This window comes from Anarhichas minor, unplaced genomic scaffold (assembly GCF_050575085.1).
Source record: "Anarhichas minor isolate MPS153535 unplaced genomic scaffold, ASM5057508v1 ptg000007l, whole genome shotgun sequence".
NCBI lineage: Eukaryota > Metazoa > Chordata > Actinopteri > Perciformes > Anarhichadidae > Anarhichas > Anarhichas minor.
In genome coordinates, this window is record NW_027466453.1 from 6,790,378 (window position 1) to 6,808,884 (window position 18,507).

General features: G+C 48.4%; 2 protein-coding genes across 5 annotated transcripts; both read right to left on the reverse strand.

Annotated features, from left to right (window-relative positions):
• Position 1: 1 nt before the first annotated feature.
• Positions 2–14,540, reverse strand: srebf2 (sterol regulatory element binding transcription factor 2). Of its 4 annotated transcripts, none has more exons than XM_076084148.1 (20): positions 14,215–14,540; positions 10,352–10,701; positions 9,603–9,792; positions 9,237–9,406; positions 8,891–9,043; positions 8,515–8,796; positions 8,292–8,406; positions 8,064–8,215; positions 7,731–7,935; positions 7,451–7,626; positions 6,834–7,083; positions 6,554–6,723; positions 6,265–6,436; positions 5,608–5,725; positions 5,397–5,506; positions 4,738–4,870; positions 4,336–4,507; positions 3,652–3,831; positions 2,624–2,735; positions 2–2,309 (listed from the first exon to the last, which is right to left on the reverse strand). In XM_076084148.1, exons 1-20 carry the CDS (start codon positions 14,303–14,305, stop codon positions 2,095–2,097), a joined length of 3,516 nt encoding a protein of 1,171 aa, XP_075940263.1. In that variant the 5' UTR covers positions 14,306–14,540; the 3' UTR covers positions 2–2,094. The 4 variants fall into 4 exon arrangements, with proteins under 4 accessions (XP_075940263.1, XP_075940261.1, XP_075940253.1 ...); XM_076084146.1 differs by having other exon boundaries at positions 8,503–8,796; XM_076084138.1 differs by having other exon boundaries at positions 8,891–9,061.
• Positions 14,541–15,222: 682 nt separating this feature from the next.
• On the reverse strand, positions 15,223–18,485 carry LOC142942042 (uncharacterized). The gene is made up of 2 exons (XM_076084208.1): positions 18,325–18,485; positions 15,223–17,836 (listed from the first exon to the last, which is right to left on the reverse strand). The coding sequence occupies exon 2, from the start codon at positions 17,802–17,804 to the stop codon at positions 15,885–15,887; it is 1,920 nt and encodes a 639-aa protein (XP_075940323.1). The 5' UTR covers positions 17,805–17,836; positions 18,325–18,485; the 3' UTR covers positions 15,223–15,884.
• Positions 18,486–18,507: the final 22 nt, after the last annotated feature.

Sequence of the window (18,507 nt, forward strand, 5' to 3'; positions counted from 1 at the left end):
ACACAGTCATGTGTTGTTTTATTACAAAACAAACATCGAAATGAAATACAGAAAGTCAGACAATAAAACACATCAAGGGGAAAGACAACAAAAAAAAAAAAAAAACTATTGTAACATAATTATAACGATAGCAAAAAAACTCCAGCCCGCTGATGGCTGTGTGAGCACTGCTTTACTCTTTGCACACTTTTACCAGTCAGGAAAGATAATCTACACCGATAAAAATATATTCAGGACTCTTTAGGTTGCTAACTTACACCTCGGGTTGACCTGGAAGACAGAGCTCTAATAGCATTCATGTGTGTTTGCCTGTATTTTAAAAATAGCAAAAAAAAAAAAAAAAAAGAGTGAGTCTAAAACATCAGGCTAATTGTTTAAATGTGGGTTTCGTTAAAAATCTTCCTATTAAAGATTCTGTGTCTGATCCTAGGATGCTGTTATCGATACAAAACAACAACGACATAACTGCCGATAAAAGCATTTATAGTAATATTACATTACCTTTAAATAAGAAACCCAGAGCACAGAAACAGGAATGACAGAAGTGCCTTCTCGTGTGTAAGTCAACAATTACAAAAGAAAAAGCAAATTGGACAAAGATCTCTCAAAGACACAACTCCTCCATCATTTCACATGTGATGAAACATAATAAAATAATTCTTTACATCACGTCAAGGCCATTTTGCTTGAGAGCTTTACATCAAAAGGTGGACATCACTTCCAAAAAAATACCTCCACTTTTATCGCTGCGTTCGGCCTCTTTTTCACTCAGATATATATCCTCAAGTGATACGCCAGCCAGCATCTAGAGCTTCTGACGCTCGCCGCCTGTGGACTCGAAAGGTGGCGTACAAGGATGGTCTGCAGGCACTTTTAAGGATGTTTGGATGCTTTCCCCCCCCCCCTGCTTTGAGGCCACCTTGCAAGGCCACAGCACGTGAGAGTTCGATAGTAAAAAGATGTTCGGTTGGAGTATCACTGTGAGGCAGCTGACCTCGCTCTCCCGGTCAGAGCTTCTGACAGGAAACCGTTACGACTTTGACATGATTACAGCTCTTTCTTGACCATGTGTGTCCTCTCAAGCAGAAGTACGGACTTCCCGTTTAATCTACTCCTGTTTGTCTGCATATGTACAACCTATATACAATCACATTGTGAGTTTGAATGCAATTAATTTAATATGGAATATGTAGAAGCATCCGTGTGAGTGTGTGTCCGTGAAACCAATCTTTTTTTCCCTGGTTCTTATGTGACTGTCGAGCTCTGGCGGGTTTCTGTAGCTGCAAATCAAATTCCTAAAGCAACCGTACTGCTGCATCCTAAAGTCTAAAGAAAGCCGCTCAGTGAGGTTGTTATTAGAAAGCCGCTGCACTGGATTGAAGCGTCACTTCAAAGCGGTCACTTGTTTCATATTCAGGATAACCGACGCGGTGCTTCAGCGTCCTATTTTGCTCCACAGTAGAATGTACAGTGTATGAGGTAGATAAGAAAGAGACACTACTCAGCGCTGCGTGTTTGAAAGCGAGCTACATCTACCCGTCTGCATCCCACAGCACAGCCGTGCTCAACAGACTCTCGGCCGTCTACTCTCAAACACTCCCGTCGCCCCTTAACCGAAGCGCCCAAGTCATTACAGTCGTTGCAGCACGCACATCGCCGTGTTGCCAATAATGATCGTACAGCTCGGTATCCTACAGCCAAACGATGCGCTGCTGCATTGCGTTAATTTAAAACAGCTATTAGATAATGGTCCCTTTTCCCTTTGGGCCCTATTTAACCTGATTTTCCTTGTTGTCTAGCGTTTTGTTACAAGTGAGGCAGTAAGCCAGCATGGTACCCTTAACGGCCAGAAGGTGGCATGATTGTGCTGCAACAGTGAAACGAAGCATCAGAGAGGAGCTAATGTTGAGCCTGCAGTGTGGATACAGAGACAGCTCAAAATCAGCTGTCTGTGTGTGACAAAAGCGGGACAGAAAAGTCTTACATGTTGTTGGTGGATGAGCAGCCTGGTTTATATCTTTGTATGTATGATGGTAAATTACGGAGTTTGTTGTATTGTGAGTAGCCCTAATGCGTGTGAGTGTGTGTGTGTGTTCAGGAGGCAGCGATGGTTGTGCCCCCGCTGAGACGCAGCAGGATCTGCTGGCAGTCCTGCAGGGAGCGACGGTCTCCCACCCGCTCCAGGGTGCGCTTGGCCTCGGCCAGCAGGCGGGCGCGATGCCCGGGCGGGGTTAGCAGGGGCATGGGCAGGTGGCGGCAGGCCAGCAGGATGGCATGAGCCCGCTCCCTCTCACCCAGGACGCAGTCACCTTCGGACGGCAGCAGGGAGGGGGAGGGGGGGGGGGGGGAGGGGTGAAGAAGAAAAGTGGAGGTTAGGGTCCATTGCCTTCTGGCGTGAGTGTGTGTGTGTGTGTGTGTGTGTGTGTGAGAGAATAATGAGTCGTGTTGCCCTCTAGGACTGTTTCGAGTCATTTCAGCATTAATGGTTAACATTAAGAACGACCACAGGGGAACTCATCCTGAGCCGGTGGTCAAGGTGAACTTCCACTCGGAGTTCGAGTGTGACTACGATTCTGTAACCACGACGATGATGTCTGTACTTAAACAAATGAGCCTCTCTTACCGGCTGTGTAGGAGTTGTGTGTTCTGCGTCGGAGGTTGTGCTCCAACAGCTGGTGTGTCCTTGTGGGGCTGGCTCCAGCCATCAGCCTCACTGTGGTCTCATGGAGAAACACCTGCAGAATAAAAATAAATAAAAAAACACACAAACATCAGAGCAGAAACTCAACACAGCAAACTACCCAGTGATACCTACAAGAAACCTTCTGCCGTTGACGTAAAGCGCCTCACACATCGAGTGGTCTCACACCAGAACCTCATGAAACGATGCAGCTCATGTGGTCCTTAAGAGTCTCGCACGAGTCGAGACAGAACAAATGAGCAGCAGCCGCTGCGAGAGCAGGAGCTGTTGAAGACCCTCTGGCTCCAGTGATGGCTGCTCCAGTAAATCTTACAAGTATGATTGATGATATATTAAACTACTGGGAGATTTCTGCAGCTGGCAAGAAGCCGGAGAGAACTTGATTTCCAGGACTGATACAGTAAATGCAATATTATCCCGAACACGATAAGCAGGTCCCAGCTGATTTGTGGGAGTTACGATCAGTGCGGCGCAGAGCTTGTGTTAACTTGACATGCCGGCAACACATTGTGGGTATTATTGCTTTGGAGAGTTGCCTGCTTATCAATGTTATATCATCATACATTGTTTTATTATCCTCTGTGAAAGCTAATTTAACAACTAATCTGATATCTTGGTTTGGGCATTTGTCCATATTTTTCCATGACAATAAATACGCGAGCAGTAAATGAACCAATAACATGAATATACTGCTTAATCTTGCCACGGTGTCGCAGGAAATACAGTTTGTAATGATACAGTAATGATGAATCCCTGGCGGTCATTGGTTGCGCTGTCGGTTTGTAACAATTTAGGCTTCAATGTTGTTTCTCATCTCATCCTGCACTTGTTTCTTGCAGATTACGACACTTTATATGATGTATAAATATATAACGTACACAGTTATGAACTCTACTGACTTGTAATCTCTTGCCGATTGCTGAACATTTCTGGTCTATTGAGGGACGTACCTTGTGTTGCGCCTGTCTGTAGCACTGCGTGAGCTTTCGGAGCGCGCTGAGGTCCCTCTGGAAACCAGCCAACTGGGATCCAGGGGCCGGGCCAGGTTCCCCATTATTACTGCTGCCTCCCCGCTGCCACAAACTGGTCCTCAAGGTAAGCAGCAGGTCACAGATCAGCAGCTCCACCCCCTTTGTGGAAGGGAAGGAAGACGAAAGGGTCAAAGTGCTGTTTATACAACTACAACCGACCCCCATCATCACCAGCTCTTCTCAACCCAACGTGCACGCTTAAAACGAAAAGGTAACACCGTGACATTCAGTGCCGTCTCATGTTGAGTGGTGGGGTGTGTAGCGGGTGCGTGCAGATTGGGGAGGCCTCTGTACTGCACTGCAGACACATTGCACTCGGCTTTAAGGATCATGCAATGCAACTACAATGCACCACAGCCACCTCCAGCCACCCACACACTCACACACACACACACACACACACTCACACACACACAGCCCCACGTCAGCCTATCCCCAACTGAGCATGCAGTGTGCGTGTCTGCATCAGAGTGAAGACTGGTGTCTGTGACATGTGTGCGTGCAAGACAGCAGACAAGATCACGTAACAAGCGCTCTTAACCACAAACCCAGAGCAGGTCTGAAGGAAATGAAGGGCGCTGCGAGGGATGCTTTGTGCAATACCTTGTTCAGCCAGTTCCCGGTCTGGGCGACGGGCACCGAGATGCTGGAGCGCAGGTAGCCGCTGGCTCTGTCGCAGTGGGACAGGTAGGCTATCGTGCCCTCTCCCTTCAGAGGAGGCAGGCTCATCTGGACCGCCTTGCAAAGCAGTAGCACAGCCTTGGGCAGAGGGTGGCTGAAACAAGAGAAGCGAGAGGACAGTGAGCGTGGTTCCTTTACAACAGAGATGAATGTTTAACTGTCTTTATCATCATCATCATCCTTCAGTTCAGTCTATCTTAGATGTTTGTAATCTACACAAGTTAGAGAAGGTTTAAAGATGATGTAGTTATGACTTCCATGTCTATGAATCCATGTTATCTGGATTATCTTGTCGGAGCTTAAAGTTTTTTTTACTTCACTTACTCAAGAGTGTGCAGAGCCCTCGGCATCCGCTCCGCTTCTGCCAACAGTGACCTCACGGCGACATCATCACCCTGCAGCCAATGCACGGTGGCCTTCAGGACCAAAGCCCACCAACGACTCACTGGGTCTTTCACTGGCAGGAAGAAGAGAGGGAGATTATGTAGAAATAAAAAACAACACGGACAAACTAGCTCGAGTCTAAGAGCCTGAATGGATTTTTTCTTTTCAAGCTTTTGTCAAATGAGAGATGATGTGATGGTTAAGTCTCTGAGTCTCCAGCGGGATCGAAAGCTGTATGCGTGTGATGATATAAAATGTCTCAGTGTGAAAAGAAATCAATGAACATTGTTGCTAATTAACGTCCTCTCAACAGATCGTCGATGTGTTCATATCCATTGCAAATCATTTATTACCACAAATCAATGACTGCAAGTGTTATCTGTGATAATCCGATAAAAAGTTAATCCCCAAAGCCAAAGTGGTCGTCAGTGTATGGTACAGAAAATCACTTCATGCTGACAGTAATAACTCTGATGGCTATCTGGTTAATACGCAGTAATGAAAAACAGAAATCGCTTCCCCCCCTAGGCAAACAACATCTGATGTGATTCATGCTTTATCGTGATTGGACAGGCCTGTTCTCCTCATGCTATTCATACCTGGAGTGGTGGTGTGATTGGGAGGAGTCGAGAAGGGAGGAGGAGGGGACGGAGAGTCCTCCGTACAGCTGTTTAACAGCTGGAGGAACTCCAGGGCGCTGGAGAACTCCCTGAAAGGGACGCAGATCAGAGAAAAAGAACAGATCCGGGGGGTTGAGTCATGAATTCGGATCAAACCGGTGGAAACGTCGCTGGTGCAGCCGGGCCTTACCCGGAGTCGCTGTTGCGTTTGCCCGCTTCAGAGTCGCTCTGCGGCTGGATGAGAGTGTGAACGGCTCTCTCCAAAAGCTTCCTGCAGAAGCAGCGGTGCAGCTGGGCGATGGGGTCAGCTGGGGGAAGATCAAGAGGGAAACAGAGAAATCATAGCATTCAGCATTTCTTTAACAATAGATAAACAAAGAAACACAATATTCACTCAAGGTGCATGAAGCTCAAGACAATGCAACAACGATCTGTGAGCCAACACAGCTAATTTAGCCGACATGATTCGGTGTGAGATCCATCCATCTATTTTCAAATGACTACCAGGGCCCGTCTCAGATTTTAGTATCATCGCTGGAAATAAATAGCTGGAGTAATACTCGCAATTAAAGATGCAATTAAATAGTTTCATTTAAAAATATTATATTTCCTTCCTCTAGCGATAGCATTGAGACTTCTCTAAAGGAGCTAGATGTCCCCTAAAAAGCATGACGACTTGAGTTTATCTTGTGTTATAAAAGAAATTGTCCAAAATCTTTTTGGACTGTTTGTTTTGGATTTAAAATTTAAAAAAAATAAAAAATAAAAACAGCCAGAAAGATGAAGTGAAAGAACAAAAGAATGGCAGAAACACATAAGTATGAGGAGGCCTGTGTTTATGTCATACTCGGGTCTCTCTGAGAAGTGTACACCCCGTCGCTGCTCTCCGACTTCACCGACCAATCACAACTCAGGAAGAACTGCCTGCCCAATGGGGTGAAGAGCCAGCGCAGGCAGTCGGGGATCGGCTTGGTCTCCGACTGGTTGGCCACGCTCTCTGCGCAACTCAACAGGTAACCCTGGGAGACGAACACGGAAGAAAAAGATGCTGATGATGGAGAGAAAACTCAAAACAAAGTAAACACCAGTTGAAACGGTAACAAGACAAGGAGATGGACCACGTAAAGAAGACTCACAGGCAGACAGGAGAGGTGGTGGCCCAGCACGGTGCGCAGGGCTGTTGCTGCAGTGACGTAGATCTGGGTGAGCTGGGCGGGGGCCATCTTGCCTTGGGCGCTCTGGCTGAGGTTGACAGCGCTCAGAGACACGGATAAAGCCCACAGGCTGCTACGCTGAGGCAGCTTCCCTACAGAGAGAACAGAAACCATGTCATCGTGTTTGACTCTTCATATTCATATCAGTCTTTAATCTAACCCGCGTGTGCCGTCCTGCCTGTGCACAGCGTACACCGCTCACCTGTGAGCTGCAGCTGGCTCAGCCGGTGGTAAACCAGCGCCGCGTCCTTGGCGCTAGTCCGAGCCTCCTCCCCCTTGTGCTTCCCCCTAACCTGATGAACCAGCCAACCCAGAGGAGTGGGACGATGCAAGATGTAGCGAATGAGATTCCAGGACAGCGAGCAGACCAGGTCCAGAGTGGTTGAGGGAAGCAATCGGGTCAAGACGGACAGGCAGGTCTCTAAACTGGCCATTGCCGCCGTGTAATCGCCCTGCAGGAGAGAGGAAGGCAGGGAAAATGGTGAGCTCATCAGTATTCAGTGAAGAGTGATAGGAGGGGGAGGGGGGGGGGGGCAGGCTAAACTGAGACAAGAGAATCAAAGCCAATCAGACTGGGTGAAGCGATCTTCAGTTAGTGATGAATCATCACATTTAATTCTCAAAGCACATCCAAAACTGGATCCAATATATTCACACCGTCACATGAAATGTAAGTAGGTTGGTCGTGTTTTCCTATATTTGGAAATGCGACCACAGTCTCTCTTGAGAAGAAACATATCATGCTTGGGAAGAAAATATTAATAGCATTCCAAATGGGTTTGTTTAAGACTTCTGACCCCAGGGCTCAGCTGTACTCACCCTGTTGAGGTGCAGGTCGGCTTGTTTGCGATGCCTCCAGAAGGACACAGATTTCGGCGAGTGAAGGGGCGTGACGGGCTCCCACAGGTAGAGCACCCTGACACAACCCCACACCGCCCCCACCCCACTCAGCACCCACACCATCACCCACGGCAGCAGGCACCGCAGCCAGGAAGCTGGAGGGCCAGAGGAGACGAGACACGTGGGACATTTTAGAATACTTCACAACCACGTATCCTGCCGCGTCTTTTTAAATCCATCACGACTCCGCCCTGCTCACCGAAGTCCTGCGTGTGAGTCGGGAACCAGACGAGCGTTCTAGACGGCCCGTGGCCCGCGGCTAGGCTGGGGCTCCCCGAGGCCTCGGAGCCCAACAAAGATGGCAGCGGGTTCAGGGACAGGCAGAAGAAGGTCAGGGCGCAGAGAAGCAGTCGAGAGCGATCCATCACTCCGACCGAGGAGGGAGAGTCTGGCTCAATCTTCATCTGAGAGACGTTAAGAGAGAGAACAGGTTTACAATCATCAATAACTACGCATCCAATAAAGTCCTTCTCGCTGTGCGCTGGTGGAAAGCTTTAACTATACTACCATCCTACAGACTACGGTGTGCTACCTGCTCGTGATCCAGCAAGGGGCTGCCTGGCTCTGAGTCCACACAGTAGGGAGAGAACTGTTGAGGGGAACCAGAACCAGAGTCCGAGGCCGGAGGAGACATCATCACTACTTCCTCTTTCATGTCCACCTCTTCAGACAGAATCACTGTCTCTGAAATGGATAGAGCGGGGGATTAAATGAAATCTCAAGTTGCTACAGGTCGTCATTGCTAAACGTAAACACTCACTGTTCTTCTGGTTGCCCATCTTAAGGGCCAAGTTCTCCTGCCGTAGCTTGTGGTTGACTTGCTGCAGGTATTTGATGTAGTCGATGGCCTTCTTCAGCACTCCCGACTTGTGCATCTGTGAAGACATGAGGGAGGGAATTTGAGGATCCAACTACTATCAAGTGCATGACAAATCTGGGGTTGTATTTATTAATTCAAAAAAGGGCTGTACCGGTGGGCTAACCTTCGCATCATTGCCCATGACCAGGTCCCTGAGCTCCACGATCTTGTCGTTGATGGAGGAGCGATACCTCTTCTCGATGATGTTGTGCGTCGTCCTCCTCTCGCCCTCCTTCACCACTCCTCCCGGGCCCATTACTCCTCCCATCATCTGGCCCTGATCCATGCTTGATCTGACCATGTTAGTGCAGTGAGAGGAGCCCGGCTGCAGCTGCTTGATGGGCAGTTTGTCTCCTCCTCCCATCATCATGGGGACGGTGGTCAGGATGTTGCCGCTCATCAGCGTCTGGGGACGGAAGTGCGGTCGTTGTCAGTGTGGGAACCCGAAACACGACCATTATTAGCAACCAAATAGTGATCTTTTCAGGACGGCTAAATACCGGGACTTGCAGAGCTGTGTTCTGCATGGGCGTAGTCAGGTGGGTGATCCCTGTGGGGCTCTGCATGGTGGACAGAACCTGCGTGCCGTCTGGTTTCAGTGTCGCGAGAACCAGCGAATCGGTCTTCAGAATCTGAGGCTGCTGGACAAGAACCTGATGGAAAGATGCCCCCTAAAGGTCAATGCGAAGTGTTTATGTTTGTTTAAAAGATCAAAACAAATCTGCAGAGCATCGACTCATCTTTGCATTTACACCACAAACAAAGGAATTAGTGTACGAGCTATCCGGGTTTTGTTATCTGCCCGTTATTATCAGCTGATCGTCATTACACTGCCGTCTTACTCACAGGAACTTGCTGCATCTGCTGCATCTGCTGCTGCATGGTGTGGACCGTGTTGGGCGCTGCAGAGAGGGTCTGGATGGTCTGACAGGTTGGGGTCAGAACACGCTGGTGTTGAATGGTCATTGGCTGCAGCTGCGGTGACGTCATAATGCTCTGCATGTGTGGTTGGAGGACTGGGAATGGGACACAAGAGGATGTGTTGATTTGACCGTCACATTCAAAAAAACACACTGCGGACCCCTGAGAATAAACCACATTAGGGCAACAACATGCAACCTTTAAGAGAACGATGAATTGAATCAGTCTTAATGTCCTGAAAACTATCTCAAACGTTCGACAGATCGGCCTCCCGTTCCTCTCTTTAGTCACCTTGGAAGCTAGAACCGGGGCTCTGGTGGCAGATGACGGGGCTCTGGATGAAACGGGACTGTCCGCCGTTGGAGGCGATCATCACCGTTTGGGCTTGGGTCTGGATGGGCAGGCCCGTCTGGCTGTGGGTCTGAACCAGGGTGTGCACCGGGAAGCTTTGGGTCTGCATGGCGATCCCCTGGGTGTGCATCTGCATTTAAGCAAAAAACAAACCGCATCCAGTTTCATCTCAACGTGCTGAAGATCGCTGAAGTTTTGATGCAACGTGAGACAGTTTCGCTTCTCTTTTTTTGATGTGCTAGCAAAAAGTTATTTCACTCAAGACAATAAACTTTATCTGTCAGGCCGACTACAGTTTTGCTGAGACGCGCTTTGCTATTTGTGGGGATGCTGAGCTGGATATCATATTTTACAGTCTGTCAGTACTGTGAATTTCTTCTCCTGTCAGTAGAAGCTTTTGTTTTTAGTATGGATGGCACAATAGCAGACAATGAAATCACAGCAGGAGAGGCAGGCACCTTGGAAGCCTGATTCACAACTACAGCACTCGTCCATCACTGCAGCACTTATAATTCAGACCCAGGCAGAGATCCAAAACTTCACCTGGAATACTCTCAACACGCTACAGAACTTTGCATTAATTGAACTCACCCCTTGTATAATTCACAGCAGTATTACCACTAGTAATAAGGGAGTTATTACTCATGTCAAACACAAGATCTGAGCGTGAAAGTGGTGACAGCTGATACCTGGATGGTGGGCTGGGCCGTGTGTTGGACCACCTGAGGCCGCGGCTGGAGGAGCGGAGGGTTGCGGGTCACCAGTTGCTGCACCGTGGTGACGCTCACGGGGGAGGGAGTCTGTGCGGGGGTGAGGGGAGGGGTGAGCGGCATGGACACGGGAGACAGTGTCTGGAGGCCGACGACAGAGCCCTGGTAGACGGCGGGGGCTGGCGTCTTGGGGGTCGGAGGGGTCGGAGGGGTCTGGATGGCGGGGCGCGGAGCGGTGCCGGCGCTCTGCACGGGGCCCGCTGGGGTCATCTGATCCTCAAACAGGTCCGGGAAGTCCCCCACCTGGTTGCTGACAAACTGCAGCATCTCTGAGGAGACGGAGAGACAGAAGGGACTTTACAACGCGCCTAGTTTAGAAATGAAACATAAAGCTCGTGGGAACAGCTCGGACTTTCATTCAGTGATATAAAACATGATACAGCGCACGAGGAAAATGTCAACATCTTAACAATTCTGTCATTTTAAATGTTTAAATACAACACAATAATAATAATAGACCTTTAAGCTCAGGTCACAGCCACACACAATACTACAGTACCAAGAAGATAATAATCTTTATATCGCTTCAAGTGTCTTCACAAGTGTCCTTGAAAAGATCTCTTTGATTTGATCATAAGGTGGTGAGGTTGCCCCACCGTCGACCTGGCCCACATGTGTGAATGCGGTTTATTGCTAACAGATAAGACCAGTAAAGGCCATAGAACTGCGTGGACTGGCCTTGAGTTGGCACATGAACACACACAGAAAGAAGCTACTGTTCTTCTGTCCATAAAACCAGAGAAAAGGTTGCCCTGAAAGCTGAAAGGCCTTCACACGGATAGCCTTGAAAAGGCGTGCAGCAATCTCACTGATGGCCCCGAAAGAAACTGGCCTCAAGCAAACACCAATTATGATGAAAAACTAAGGATTTTCATCTGTTTATTTGAATAATAACATGCATGTATATCGCTTTTAAATGGAATTCCCCCCCAAAAATAAAACAACAAATAATGAAATGTATCACTATCACAGTACAAAGCTATGTATACCATGATCATTGGTTTCATTTTATTGGGTGTTAACTTTAATGTCCGCTCTGAGAGAAAAGCAGATGGCCGAAGAAGACATTACTGTGGGAGACACCATGCTGCTCGCAGTCCCTCAGGACTTTGGTACTTCCAACACGTTTGATAAATGCACAGGGTCCATATGGTGGAGGCTGCCACGACTGATCCACATCACTGATAGCGCACATGGGCTCAGCCATCAGGGTCAATGAGGGGGTCAATAAACAGAGTCTGCAGCCCTGAACTCAGTCTTACAGACAAACCCAACAGGACACGTTTTATGGACCGTTTCAGAGGAGACATGAAATCACTGACGGGGACCTTTCCTAATATTCTGAATGGGGAAGATGTATGACACATGGACAATAGAGAGACATGATATCATAGAGCCAAGAGCTCTGAACAGCTGTTTGACGTTACAGTTCACATTAATTATGAGTTTGCCTTATTTAACATGTAGAAGATACTTCCAGTCACTGCTGCACGTTGTGACATTATAATGACATCATTAATTAGAGGCAAGGAGTGCCAGTCCTTAAGAACGTGTCGACACAAAATCATTCATGGCGCGGTGACGCATGCTTTCCAACGAGCTGAGAATGAAAAAAAAAAAAGGTAATTCTGTCATCTCTGATGTCACTGTGATAGATTTGACCTAAAGAACCAGGATACTCATCTCTCTCAGCAACAGAGGCCGACTTCCTGTCACCTCTGACCGTCTGTCATCACTTGCTGCATTTCGATACAGCGTATAAAACAATAAAGGTGTTTTTGTCTGCTTACATAGCACTCTTTCTCAGCTGTTGTACAATTTCATGACTATAAAAATACGATTCGATGGTCACAAAATACCAACCGGAAGAGGCCGGCAGTTCCTCTGACGGCACTAATGGCTGTGAGAGGACGTTCTGTTGACACCGAGAGGGTCGTAAACAGTGAGAGTACATCACAGATATTCATAACGGCAAAACTACAACAATAACGGTCCAGGTTGAAAATATGCAGAATCATCTTCCTAACAGCCCTGATTGAGTGTAGGAGCTTTTACCAGCCAGTCACATGGACATGCACACACACATCAGCTAGGCAGACACACTAGTGCATGCACTTGTGCACCTCCATGGGGGGGGGGGGGGGGGGGGGGGGGGCAGACTGCCAATGACAGACAGGACAAAGCAGCTCTGAGCCCCCCGAGGGCTTCAGACAAGCTTACACAAAGGGTAGATCCATCGGGGGGGGGGGGGGGGGGGGGGGAATGCAGAGAAAATAGGTTATATAATCAGAGTTGCAGCTGCCAAGAGAATAATTGGGAGGGGAAGAATGTTGTAGATGAATATAGGGTCAACTGCATGAGCCCTCACAGGGGCCTCTAAGACCTCACACTCAATGAACATCTGAAGTAACCGCACAGAGAGAGCAATCGGACCCACCACTGAAGATCTCAACGAGGCCGGGATGATAAAAGCTAAACAATTCTCCCGCATATCATTAGGAAGATGGCGCCGACGATTTCAGGAACTAGGGTCAATGGTTTTCTGCAGTTCTGCCTGACGGGAAAAGTGAACTTATCGCTTAGCAGCGGGCCAAACAGCGACAGAGTGAAAGAAGAAAAACTCAAGTGAGGGCCGTCTTTGTTGCAGCGCGCCTGTGAATCCATCAGTCCACCCTCAAGTGTCATTTCCCTCTCTCTCTCTCCCTCTCTCTCTCTCTCTCTCAGTCACAATCTGTACACGTAATCACACAATGATTATGTGGGATTACATAATTGTGGTTGAGGGGGGGAGTTCTCTGCCAACTCTGTCCAAGGGCCCCCTTTGAAAAGACAATTAACACCCCAAACCAAAAGCAGGAAGAGGTTCTGAAATGGTTCATAAGCCTGCGTGCAGGAAGTATCATTACTGTTTGTTACATCATCTTGTTAAGTAGTTGTTTACACACACTGCTGTGCCCACTAGTAGGCAAAAAGACACGCACGCACACGCACACACACACACACACACAAGTCTGGTGATTTGGCATTCAGTGAAATTCCACCCAAATGGAAATCTGGTGACTCTGCACTGGACCAGCGTTTCACCAAAAGCCCAGTCCTTTCAGCGGGTGCCAAAGGGCGAAACTTGTTTTGATAACAGAGAGAGCTTGGATCAGGGATGCTGTTTACTGAGAGTGCAGACTGGATCTCTATAGACATGTTGTCCCACAAACTCAGCTCCATGATTCTGCAGAATGAGCTTGGAAAAAAGATGCTGAAGAGAGGTCTTCTTCACTTAATTTAGTAGGGAAGTCATGAAGTCTAAATAGTTAAAAATGTAAATGGCTCATCTTATGACTCCTGGGCTCAGGGTGAAAACCCCCTCAAGCTTGATCAGCAGGTTGCATTCTTGTGTCTCCAATGAATGCAACCTCTCACTGACACCCACCTCAGCCTCCAGTGGAAAATAACACTCTGCCTGCGACTTACGTCATTTACTGTTCCATTGATTGGCAAAAGATGATGCTTGTACGTCTATATATATAAATCGTACTGCCCCAAGCAACAGACACATGCATCACTCTACATTTGACTAACTTATAGGAACTGTAAGGCTGATAATCCTTCACCTCCTGAGTACTTTGACTACCGTGTCTTGTGCAGCCTTCATACATAAACCATAAACAGACCTCCTCAGCTCTCTCAGCATGGATGAGCATCTCGCAGAGCTCACAGCGGAAACAGGCCGACACTAACTTAGCAAACAACACTTTGACAGTGTTCGCGGTGACATAACTACTCACCGTCGATGTCTCCCAATGTGAATTCGTCCCCTAATTCCGCTAGCGTCGGGTCCATGTTCTCCATGGTGGAGATGTACTCTCCGCTGTCCATCCCGTCCGTTCGCACCTCGCCTCCCCGGCTGTCACCGGAGGGTCGCGAGGGGGGGAAAAAGAAGACAAGGCCCGCAGGCTATTCTGTGGACACCTTTATCTAACCGAGAGGATTGTTGTTGTCCGGAACAGCCGTGAGACAACGCTAAAGCCTCAGCAGAGGCAGACAACGACGTCGATAAACTAGTTCACCCCGATACACGGTTAAGTCGTCGCCATCTTGCTTTACGCTCGTTACGTCATTCACAAACAGACTCTGTGGCTCAAAGCGGGCTCTGATTGGTCGACGCCGAGCTGTTGTTGTCATGAGACCAGTCATCATCGTCCAATGACAAGGCCGCGTTTGCCGTGGTCTGATAGTACGTCAACCATCAGAAGCTTCTGTGTCATTTGAATAAACCGCGCCCCCTGTCTTCATGACGAGCCCTGAGCTCATTAGACAAATAAAGCACCTCGGAAGTAATGAAAATAAACACATCAATCAATAGACAACATTAAATAAATACTGGAGGCACGGTAATTCAAATGAGAAGCATTTTACTCGTCTTATGCAATACTCAACATTGTTTCCTTAATTGCAGATTGAATGTTGTGTTTAATAAAAATGCTAAAACTTTATAACATTATTTACAAGTTCACTTACTGTCCATTCAAAGAGTTATTGATTTTCACCACTTTCATGCATACAAAAAGTATGCTTCAGGTTAGGTGTTTTAAGTTTTACTTAAAGTGAAAATAAATGTATATTAGCTGTTAAAAAAGATGTAAAAAAATAATACAAATATAGCTGAATTATTAATGTGTGCACGTAATTCAACCATCAGTTCTAAGGTATAGTGGATTTAAAATAAACATGTTCTCGTGGTCCTTTTATAATAAAATCAAGTGACACAGCTGACATGAAATGAGTACAAAGCATTCACTGTAAGAAGAATTCTTGTTTATTTCACTGCAACAAAGTCAACACTAAGCTGTTGATACATTTACAGTGTAAGTTGAAATCAGGTTGTTCAAAACTAGTGTTAATACTTAACTGCATAACTCTCATCTGGTAACATATTACAGGATGTGAAACACTGCAAACACAACCACCCACTGTCATCTGCCAGTGCAAACACTTCAGGGTATAAATAAAACACTTCAGACACTTTTGTTCATTTACAGCCCCCATTACTGTGATGAGTAAGCTTAATTACACAAGCACATTGTCTTCATGCTCAGTGGCTCTTCTTCACGAAGGGCAAAAGATTTTTAAAAAGTCAAATTGTAAACCTTCATGAAATCAATATCGCTCATTCCACTGAGCTCACACTGCTGAACTCTGCGACCGACATTTTCAGCGGCCCAGTTTCCACATAATTGTCTCTTTGTTTTTATTATGTGTTTGAAGACATGAGGTCGTGTTGAAAACCAACCAGCTGTGAGATGAATAACAACCGCATAAAAATTGACCAAGTCTTTATTAGTCAGCCCACGCAGCATTGCAAATGTCACTGAACCTATTCACCAGCCTCAAACTGCTCCAACCGAGTTTCTGCAATTACAATTCCTGCTCTGTTATCTTTTGTAATTGCATCTTTTCATTTGTTCCAGTAGATCTCATACGACTTCTTCTCTGTGAAACTGGCTTCCGTCGTTCCTGTGCCACATCGTATTCTTTTCTTTACCACCTTCACCACCAGGCCACCGGCCAAGGCCATGCCTGCTGCAGCCTTGCCTATCTCAGCCACCGCGGTCAGGATGCGTGTCGATACGGCCACGGTGCCCCAGGGATCTGACGCCACCCTGCTGGCCGCCGATGCCGCACTGGGCCCTGTTAGGCCACACAGGACACCGGGAGACCCAGCAGCCAGCGGGATGTTCGCAGCCATCTCCTGAGCTAAGGCTGCAGCACACTGAGGAGTCCCAGTACCTGCAGCTACACCTCCTACGGCGGCCACTGCCTGCTGCCCCGCTAATGAGGCTAAACTGCTCTGAGCTACGGAGGCATTGGCTACTCCTGCTGATGCAGTTTCAGCACCACCGAGGGCTGCCGTGCTGAAAGCTGCTCCCTCCAGGGCCGCGCTTAAAGCCGCCCCCGCTCCCATGGTGCCTCCCACACCTGCGGCCACCCCCACTGCGGAGGCCCCTATGACACTAACCTGCCCCAGGGCCTCCAGAGCACCCTCCCCAGGACTGGCGGCTTCAGCACCGGCGATGGCTCCGACGGAACCCCCCAAAAGTCCACCCGTCGCTGCCCCCAGAGCCACTGCAGTTTTCCCCGAGGCTGCCGCCACTATGGCCCCCACGGCTTTCCCCACACCTGTGCCTCCCGCTACAGACATCCCGGCGAACTGACTCGCAGCAAAACCCACCGAGTTCCCCATGAGAGACGCCCCGGCCGCAGCTGCCAAAGGGGCAGCCGCCCCAAACACCGCCCCCACCACCATGCCCGTGGCTCCAGCAGCCACCAGGATCTTCACTCTCTCCAGCACCTTAGCAGAGAGCGCAGCCTCCCTCCTCACGTGACTCGGGGACGAATGGACAGACCTGCTCGCGGCCCTACGGCTGCCTCTGAACTGGTCCCTGCAACGTTCAGCTCCGTCTCTCAGGAAGCTGAAGGCGCTGCCTCTGCTCTCTTCTGACCACCTCTCCACCCTAAAATCCTCCTCCTTTCTTCTCTCCAACTCCCTCCTCCTGACCCCTTCTGATCCTCCATCGGTGCTCTCCGCTCTGCTACACTCCAAGTCGTACTTTCTTCGTTTCGCAAGTTCTTCCTCCTCTGCTGGCCCTTGCTCCCTCAGCATCCTTCTCTGCTCCTCCCTGATCGCCGCCTCTGCTTCTAAAAACATGGCGTTGGTATAAAACCCTTCTCTAGTCTGCTTCGCCATCTTGTCCACCTTCTTTAGGAGTTCTTTAACCTGCACTGAGTAACTGGGGTTTTTGTTGTTAAGTACATGGTATCTGCCCCCACACCTGTCAATCAAAGCCTTAAGCCCAGCAGGTGCAGTCTCCCCTAGGTAATCCTCGATCCCTATGCCCTCCAGGTCATCCCCTCTGGTGAAAAGAACCACCGTGTGGTGACGGAGTGCATCCTCCCCAAATATCTTGGTCAACTCGCAGACCGCCTGGTTCTCATTGTCGGTATACCGTCCTACCGGCACCACCAGGAGGAAGGCGTGGGGCCCAGGGGCAGAGACAGACACACATTTGGCTAACTCTGCGTGGATCTTCTCCTCGCTCAGGTGAGTGTCCCCAAACCCCGGCATGTCAACCACCGTGACTCTCCTCATCCTCCTCTGTGGGACAGTCTGGCCATCCTCTCCCTCTTCGAGCTCAGCGCTCCCAAGCTGGCAAACCTGGGTGACAGAGCTGGCGCTGATCTGTGACAGGAACTGCCTCCGGCCCAGGATGGTGTTTCCAGACGCACTCTTCCCAGAGCCGGTCTTTCCAATGAGGACCAGCCTGAGTTCTTCAGTCCATCTGGTGTCAGAGGCTTCTCCTTCCTTCTCACCCTCCATATCAACTGGTTGCCTCTTCTCTTCCTTGCACCCTGATGGGAAAACAGCACAACAGAAAGTGTCTGTCACTTACTGAGACTATATTTACTTTAGATAGTCTCACTGCAATAACATGAGCTAATGGAGACAACACACGCCTTGTTTCGTGTTAAAAGGACTAGAAGAGTCAGTGTTTGGACGGACGGTTCTGGACAGAAACAAAACGTTTCAACTGAATAGGTTAGCTAACAGCTAGCTAGCGTTAGCGCTACTCACTAGGTGCGTAGTTATGTTTATAAATCAAATATTACCAAATGATAACAAACCTTGAAACCAAAAATCAGAAATCAAATGCAAAGATCAGGTTTAATCCAAAACGCAACGCTGTAGCCTCTGCTATGTATTATCAAGCTAACGCTAGCTAGCTAACGTAAACGAATATCACACGGCCAAAAGCTAATTCCACAATAACAAGCTAGCCTGAGCTAGCTGCTAATTTAGGACGAAAACAGCAACTATGACGAGATAAACGTCCTCTTACCAGAGTCCGCGTTATTAAACACTCCTCAGCTTTACTAACGGAGGTCGTTTCTTCTCTCCATTCGAGCTTGAACTTAGTTTTCCTCTTCGTGTAGCTGCAGTTACATGTTGGGATCAGCTGTTCAACATAAACATAAACATTGGACTTTAGTCAGTTTGGTGACGGCCCGCCCTCTGTTGGCTG